At 40.1% G+C, this 8,893-nt stretch overlaps 1 protein-coding gene across 1 annotated transcript in view; it reads left to right on the top strand.

Annotated features, from left to right (window-relative positions):
* The first annotated feature begins 926 nt into the window (after window positions 1-926).
* The window catches only part of THBS2 (thrombospondin 2), a 31,310-nt gene continuing 23,343 nt past the window's right edge, over window positions 927-8,893 (top strand). The window contains exons 1-4 of the mRNA XM_066178716.1: window positions 927-996; window positions 1,897-2,453; window positions 3,824-3,908; window positions 8,290-8,483. Coding sequence (XP_066034813.1) covers window positions 927-996; window positions 1,897-2,453; window positions 3,824-3,908; window positions 8,290-8,483 — 906 coding nt within the window. The remainder of the gene's footprint in view (window positions 997-1,896; window positions 2,454-3,823; window positions 3,909-8,289; window positions 8,484-8,893) is intronic.

Genomic DNA, 8,893 nt, shown 5'->3' with positions numbered 1-8,893 from the left:
GGGTGCGAGGTGAGGGGAGCACCCGCGGGGCAGGCGGTGTGCGGCACCTGCCCTAGCAGCCCTGCCTCCGCCGCCCGAGCAGGGTCTGTCCCGTCGGGAACCGCAGGGTTCGAGAGGTGAGAGAGGCATCCTGGAGGCTGCTCTAGTTGGCTCTGGCGGTGGTACCCTGGGGATGCTAGGTAATAAGAGTTCCGTGAAGAACAAAGAAAATGTAGACAGGAAGCGCTGGCGGCATCCCTGAGTCCTTGCAATAATGTGTGGAGTTGGCAGTGCTGAAGTTACTTGGCTGTACCCAGAGAACTGGATTTCTACACATGCCGGGGAATGCTTCTGCTCCATTCATTGTGAGCTGAGACACATACGGAGATGCAATCATGTGGTCTGTAACTGCACGGTGCTGCAGGGCAAACCCCGCACCACGTTAAGTGTCCGCTTAACCACTTTATCAGAAGAGAGAGGAGTTTGTATCATGGCACTGAAAAAGGTACTGAAAAGTGCTCCTATTACTCAGAACCAACATCTAGTTTAGATCCCATCATCCCAAAGATTTTTTGGCTGAATGTTGTGCCGCAAAGTAAAGATGTGCTAGCAATAAGCTGTATCTCCTGCAGTGTCAAATGGTCTCTAGGCCAGCTGCTGGAATTTTATTAAGAAAATAATAATGTATATTTTCTGTATGTCTTTCCTTTTCATTAAGGACATTTCCATAAAAAGGATCTTTACCTTTTTTAATTCCTCTTCACCTGATGTCACATTTTACTTATGCCATCAAGAATAAGTGTTGCAAGAATCATTCAAAATAAAAATTCTGATTTTGTATGTATAGTTGCTGGTTTTGGCACTTCATGAGGAATATTGCACTATTTGTAGTTGATAAATTACCCTTTCCCTGATACTTACTACGTTTTGGTTTATTCATAGGAGTTATGCTGAAGAGGAGGGAGTTTTTGTGGCTTGCTGTCTTGATAACCCTGTGGCTTTCCTCAAATGCTCAGGGTAAGTTCAGACACTTCTTAACTGGATACAGACTAACTCCCAAAGGTAAAGTTGTAACGTGTTGGGTTACCTGAACTACAATGGGCAAAGTAATCATAAAGGATTTTTTAGAGGTGTCTGGAGTATTTTTGGTAGATATACCTTGCCAGTGCTAAATGAAGATTTCACAATACATCTCAAAAGTGCTTGCTTTAGAAATTTTTGATTAAAATGTATATAATGCTAGAAATAATTGATATTATACTTTTCCGTGTGGTGGAAATGTATGGTGAAAGTAACAAACAGAATCATTGAGTGGGATGAACGTTTTAAAAAGACAGAGGTAGAGAAAGAGACATCTACAGACCAAATATAAGTAGAATACAAATTGGCACAGTGCCAGACCCTCATTTACATCTGATTTCTTGGTTGCCGTCTTTAAAAAGCACATCTCTCTTTTTTTTGGTCGTTGTGTAGGCACATGGATTCTCTAAATTTGATTTTCCATTATCTGGTAATGACACTATGGAAATTGTCTCAAATTCCTTATCCATTCATATATATAAAAATATTTAATGAATAAATTGCTGCATGCATCCATGTGTAGGCATGTACATGGCCTACAGCATATATGTACAAGTATGTATTATATAGTGCTATAAAATATGAAGCCATATGTATAAACGTATAATAAATAGTATTTGTATGCACAGAAGGAGAGAATTGTCATGTAAATGAAAATGTCAGGTGGAAAATACGATTCACTTTTAGGAACAGTTCCATTTGTGGAAGCAGGAAAGTGCTGGGTTTACTCTGTCCTTTATGTATGTCATGTAATTGCAGTTACTAAGTATACTGTACAGAGCTATTTCTGGTAAGACTTTTTGTAGACACATTGTCACACACTGTTAACTTTTTCAGATGGTGACAAGGAGGAGGAGACTACCTTTGATTTACTTCAAGTCAGTAACATAAACCGAAAGACAATTGGAGCAAAGGTGTTCCGGGGCCCAGACCCAACTGTGCCAGCATATCGTTTCATTCGGTTTGACCACATACCTCCATGTAGACCGGAGAAACTCAAAAAGATCGTAAAACTAATACGGCAGAATGAGGGCTTTATCCTTTCAGCCACCCTGAGGCAGGACAGGCAATCTAGAGGCACTCTCCTTACTTTAGAGGGTCCCGGCATCAGTGAGAGGCAGTTTGAGATCATTTCCAATGGCCGGGCCAACACCCTGGACCTTATCTATTGGGTGGATGGCTTCCAGAACGTGATTTCCCTGGAGGATGTGGACCTTGCTGACTCACAGTGGAAGAACCTCACCGTGCAGATAACGGGAGAGAACTACAACCTTTATGTTGGCTGTGACCTTATTGACAGCTTCATCCTGGAGGAGCCTTTCTATGAGCAGCTGAAAGCAGAGAGCAGCAGGCTGTACGTGGTGAAAGGGTCCACTCGGGAGAATCATTTCAGGGTAGGTGACCTGCAAAAGCTTGGGTCTCTGGTGTGGTAAGAAGGTGCTGCAAGTAGTTTGGGAAGATGCAGTAGGTGCAGTTTTGCTGTTCCAATGCCTCCTGGATTTGATGAGGTCACATGTGTTCCCAAGCAGAGTGTGCTTTTATTAATTGCTGGATCTGTGTTGTCTGATTTTGGGGTTCCTGAAAGCAAAGGCTTTTCAAGTAAACTCAGAAAAAGTGTGCAAAACCAATTTTTTGCTTTCCTATGCAACCATCCTTTTTCTCTTCCAGATGAAAGACTTCTAGAGATGTTGGGGTTTTGTGGTGACTTGTAGAATTTTTTGCAAATTTCTTGAAGAACTGTTTTTACCTTGAAATATATCTATTCAAATTATGAGAACATGTCAGTATTTTTATTTTTAATTTGAAAGAAGAAGAAAAAAAATGAATTTTTAATGGAGCTGAAGCATCTGGTGTTGGTCCATCCTGTAACAGAATATCCTGGTTTACTGTTTTGAATATTTCTTTTCAATTTAAATTTAAAAAATGAAAATTACTTTCTGCCTCATATAATCTAGTGATGTGATCTGGCCCAACTGCTTTAAGGATGGTTCCTTTTCAGTCACAGCTGAAGTCAGACTTGAACTCATCGGTCCAAAAATTTTAAAAAGCCCTTTCTTTCTCATCCTGTTGTGCCATCTAGTTTTCAGCCAGAACCTGACATACTGGAGTTTGGCTCCATGGGATGACCAGTTTTGGCAGGGATTTCAGAAGCTCTTGCCTACAGCCTTTCCATTGCTGCCTCCATGACTGAGTTACTCCATCAGTAGTGCTCTTACAACTGGTTCTGAAGCTGTATCGTTAAGTGGCTCACTGAAACAATTTGGTTTTTAATTAAGTTTTTTTTTCCTCTTTGAGGTTTTTTTTTTTCTTTCCCAAGTGAAATAGATACCAGTCTGGTTTTAGAGTGTTGTCTCAGAGTAGTGTCAGCACAATTGAGGAGACAGTGAACTATGGTGCATGGGAATGACTGGCTAAGGGTGGAAGTGGGATGGTGCAGGAAAGTTGGCTTTTGCCCTATGACAAATCTAAAATTGACTATCAAAAATGGATATTTGAGCTTGTAGCAGATTAATATCTTTTATTATGACATGTTTCAGAACATATCTAGCTTTGCGGCTTATAATACTGAAATTGTATATAACAAAGCTATAACCACTTTTTTTTTTTTTTCCCTGTGTGTCAGGTTTAATGCCTTGTAGATTTTTTTATGTACTTGCTTATGTCTGAATCCAGTGAGTAGCGTGGAATTGAGACAGGTCAGTTATTAGCTACTCAAAAAATTGATCTTACTGCTTTTAATTTCTTTTTAAAATTATTATTACAGGGTCTTTTGCAAAATATTCAGTTAATCTTTGATTCTTCAATAGAGGATGTTCTGCGTAAGAAAGGATGCCAGAGAAGCCAGTCAAGTAAGGCTTTTTTTATCTTGTTAATACTGTTCAGCTGAGTCTGAAAATTAGAAATGTCAGTCATGAAATATTATCCTGAAACCGGGCAACAGATCCTTTTGAAATGAGAAAGAGAATGAGTTGCTTTTTGGTGGTAATGATAACTTCCATGTTTTTATGATGTCACTTCTACTCTCTAGCCTATTATTTTAGTTCAGTTACTTAGGTTTATAACTCTGAGCCTCTGTTTTTAAGTTGGAAAAAAAGTGTTGAGCAAGAAATTAGTAGAAATGGAAGGAAAGAAAGCACAAGTAGGAAAATACATATTTTCATACATGAGTTTTCTGCAGTCCTTTGCAAATGAGACAGGTAGTGTTGGTTCTGACTTCTGCTGCCAACTGTCAATGGGCCTACGAACCAGTCTGCCATTCTTAAAGACACTGAATTCCTTGGCAATACCTTTGACTGAAAGAGGCTTTGGGTTAAAGTATTGTTAATCAAAACAACCTCAGGAAAATAAGAAATCAAAGGAAGAGATATGGAAGGCATGTATGTTGTGGGCTGGCTTGCATTCTTGTTAGTCCAGTTTCATGCTTACCACGCCAGGAGGGGAGCACTGTACTCTCTGTGTAGGAGTGTAGTGGATTCCCCATAAAAGAATTAGGATTATTTGTCAAATAGGTGCTAAGGTTTTGTACTCAAGCTCATAGAAGGTGCTGACTGTTTTACTTCCTAGTACTTGTAGCAACAGGAGCTTGGTCAAGAATCAGAGCCAGCTCAGTCTGTCAGAGGAATGTTGTGGGTGTACAAGGCAAGACTTGAGGGTTTTGTTTGAAACTCCTGCCACCTGAAATGCCATTATTTCTGTTATTTTGCTAAAATATATGACATATAGAAAATCAGTTAAGCACACTGAACTCAATTTTTTTCCTTGCTTATTCAAAACCCAGAAATTAAACCATAGCAGATCTTGACTTCTTCAAAGGAGTACTAAATGTTTTGAAATATCACCAAGTAGAAATGGGATGTTACTGTGCCCTTACGATGAAGAGGAAACCAATGGGAGCCTAAAGGAATAACTGAATTCTTCATGCTAATACATACCCTAAGAGGAATTCTTGTATAGCTAACCAACAGATAATATTTTCTTAAGGTATTTTTATCACATCTGTTAATTGCCAGATTTTCAGTTCTATAAAATATGCAGATTTGGATTTTTTTTTGTTTTATCCTTCCTGGGAATTATTTAGTAAATAATTCAGTTCGCAGTATTTTTGCTTTTACTTTGCAACACCAAGAGAACACTACAAGATGGAAATTTCTTGTACAGTAACAGAAAGGAACTAATGGCACAGTGGGGCCACCAGAATTACTTGACAGATTTTTCATGTGCATGTCAGGTTCTGATATTGCCTATCCAGCTTAATTACTCACAGAATGGGTCAGGTTGAAAAGGACCACAGGGTGTCATCACTGTAATCTCCCTGCTCAAGGAGGGTCATCCAAGACCACATGGCACAGGATCGTGTCCAGATGATTCTTGAATATCTCCAGTGAGGAAGACTGCGCAATCTTTCTGGGCAGGTGTTCCAGTGCTTGGTCACCCACACAGTGAAGAAGTTCCTCCTATTCAGATGAAACTTCCTGTGCATCAGTTTCTGCTCATTGCCTCTTGTGAACAGAGCCTGGCTCCATCCTCTTTAGATATTTATAGACCTTGATGAAGTCCCCTCTCAGCTGTGTCTCCTTGAGGCTACACAGGCCCAGCTCCCTCAGCCTTTCCTCATAAGAGGTAGGCTCCAATCCCTTAATTAACTTTTTAGTCCATGGCTGGACTCCAGTCCAGGAGCTCCATATCTTTCTTGCACTGAGGAGCCTAGAATTGTATACAGCACTCCAGATGTGGCTGAGGATGAGGAGAGGGGCAGATGGGTTCTTCTCTGTCCATCTCTCCAGTCTGTTGAGGTCCTTCTGAAGGTCTGCACAGCCTTTTGGGGTTTTGGTCACTCCTCCCAGCTGTGTGTCATCAGTGAACTTGCTAAGGAGGTGTCTATCCCTTCATCCAAGTCATTGATGGATGGTTTAAACAATACTGGGCCTGGTATTGTAACCTGGGAGATGCTTCTAATGACAATTACCACATTTGAAAAGCCATGAATGATGTTACTGAGCACAAGATATTTTCCCATTTTGATGGCTCACTCATTTAACTGAAGTACAGGCATTAAGATGACATTTTTGTGTGTTAATGTCCCATGACAGCAAGGCTGATGTTACCAATGAAGTTCCCTCAGCCCTAAGGACGCAAAAGGAGATAGGACTGTGTCTTCCCGATGTGTCTTTAAGCCTAGTATGGGAATGTGATATATGGTGAAATGGTGGCTTGGGAATGCTGTTTGGTTGAGGGTAGAAAAGTATATCTGTAGTGAGGTGGCTGCAAATCCTTTGGGCAGGATTTATACACTGCACTGGATAGGAAAGATGACAAAAACATACCTAATAGGCACATCAATAAAATCCCTTCTTGAGGTTTATCAACAGAATGATATTTGCATATGTGAGGGGATGCACATTTTGCTCTTCTGGTTTCTCATTTTAATCATCTGGTCCTTAGGAAATTAGCAGGAAGCCAGCAGCAGAGAACTGATTTCCCAGTGATCCCCAGGCATCTTCTTTCAGTCACTGCCAAGTACCAGTAGGAAGTGAGGATTTAGTTCTTCTAACATAGTTTTGGTTTATGTTTCCTGCTGAGATTGCAACTTTATTAATGTCCTCAGAATGTTCCGGTCAAGGCACACTCCATGTTGGCTTGAAAAATATGAAATTAATGATCTGAGAAGTGCTGTGGGGGGATCTGAAAAATCTAGTGTTTCAATGTGGTAGGAAAATTGCATTCCTTCCAGGGAATCAAAAAGTGGCTGAAATAAACTGTTATGACACAGAGAGGTCTGATCTGCTATGTGGTTTTCTCCCATCCTGTAAATGAAGCTGGACAATTGCTTCAGCTTTGGAAAGCTGCGAACAATTTTTTGTAGACCTTGGCTAGTGGCAGATGTTTCATAGCTAATTTAAGAGCACATCAAGCCAATAATTTTAGTTTGGTTGAGAAGTAATCGCTTAATGTCATATTGTGGGTTGGTTCTTTTTATTCTTAGCCTTCCAAATGAATGAAGAATGCTACGCTCCTGTTTTCATTTCCTTTTATATTTATATAAAACACTATACATTGCTTGGTAAAGCATCAAATCAAGCCCTTAACATTTCTGAAGCTTTGCCACCTTAGGTGATTTGTCAACACTGAATGGTATTGGGGTTTTGACGCTTATGTTTTATGGCACATGTTCCTGTGCTGGCTTCTTCTTTTTATATTGCTATATCATTTGCTTGTCCTTTCTCTTTGGTAACCTTGAGCTATTCCAAAGTCAGTAAATCTGGCAAATAAGTCTTTATTAAGAGATAGGGAAATACGGGTTGCTGTATAGCTGATACCAGCTTTATCATGGAGTCCTTAGAGAAAGCATCCATGGAATCCATAAGAAAGATAGTTACCTGATGGAGGTTTAAATGCTTAACTTCTGTTAAGCATTTAAATAGACTAGGCAGAATAGACTACTATATTTAGTTATCTATGTCCTTTTTTATTAATCAAAATCATGCTTTCTGTTATGCTATTTTTCAGGAATTTACTGTAGACAGGAATATCTTTTAAAATTATATTAGAATGTGTCCAGTTCTCCCTGCATGCAACGTTCTGTTTTAATTACCATCTGCCTTTTGGAGGATTGTTTGGAGTGACAAATCAAATAATCTGCCTGATCTTAGCTTGACCTCCATTTCACTTCAGAATGAAACTATTGTTATAAAAGCTCCTCTGAGCCTAGCACTGGGTAGTGCAATATAGAGCAGCCCGAAGTCTGGTATACATTGCATAATGGTCCAAATTTGATCCAACCATGGAATTTATGGACAGAATAAGGACAATGACTTTCTGCAAGGAAACTCTTTCTCCTGCCTTTTTCTCTGTCTTGAGGAAATGTGATAGGTCATGAAAAAATCTGAAACCCTTTTATGTCCGGGTGGATAAAATAGGTTTGCTTTTTTGATGCTGTGTCCTTTGTTAGCCTTCTTCATAAATGATTGTTTTGCAGTGCCAACAATTTTGAAGTGAGGGCCATGTTGAGACATAGCTTGGCTCTTAATTTTGAAAAGGGAAAGCCTATAATTGGAACCAGCTGACATCTAACCCCTCTTTTATTCTTGGGTATAATAAGCATGAAGCTGTGCCAAAATAGATGTATTTAAACTCTACCCATGGGTACCAATCTGTGATTTCAGCAGGAATCTGTAATCTGTGGGAGAGCTTTGTATATGCTGCTCTTCTCTTTCCTTCTCTTGCTACCAGCTGAAGTGAACACCATCAATGAGAGCACTGAAATCCTTCACTTGAGCCCTGCAGTCACAACCGAGTACGTGGGTGAGAAGCCGGAGAAGGCCGAGTTCTGCGACCGCTCCTGCGAGGAGCTGGGATCCATGTTCACAGAGCTCACCGGCCTGCGCATTGTGGTCAACAACCTGGCTGATAACCTCCAAAAAGTGGTAGGTACTGCAAGTCTGGAGGACTGACAGAGGTCTCCTGTGCAGTGCTCTTTCCTTCCTTATTTTATGCTGGGGCATTTAATAGAGATTTCTGTATTACCTGTGAACACCTGTTAGTATATCTACATAATGTAAAGATGTCCTCTTTTCATTGAGACTAGTTTGATGGTTCTTGAGTATAGCACTTTAATCAAGGCTTGGCTTTCACAGACTGGGTTTAAAAGAGCACACACACACCTGCACTCATACACGGGGGAAATCCTTCAAAATATTTGGAAATTGAAAGCTAGCAATCCCAACCTTGCTTGCATGCTAGTAAAGCCTTATTACCATGTTTACACCGTTTATGAATACATCAGTAAGTGGCTACATGGGGTACCTAAACTGCAAATAAATGTATGGGATTTTCA

The sequence above is a fragment of the Chamaea fasciata genome, unplaced genomic scaffold, assembly GCF_029207755.1.
Source record: "Chamaea fasciata isolate MVZ Bird 193981 ecotype frontalis unplaced genomic scaffold, bChaFas1.0.hap1 SCAF_3, whole genome shotgun sequence".
NCBI classification, from domain to species: Eukaryota; Metazoa; Chordata; class Aves; order Passeriformes; family Sylviidae; genus Chamaea; species Chamaea fasciata.
Note: the sequence above shows the minus strand (reverse complement) of the source record. Positions and strands in the feature narration are given on the sequence as shown.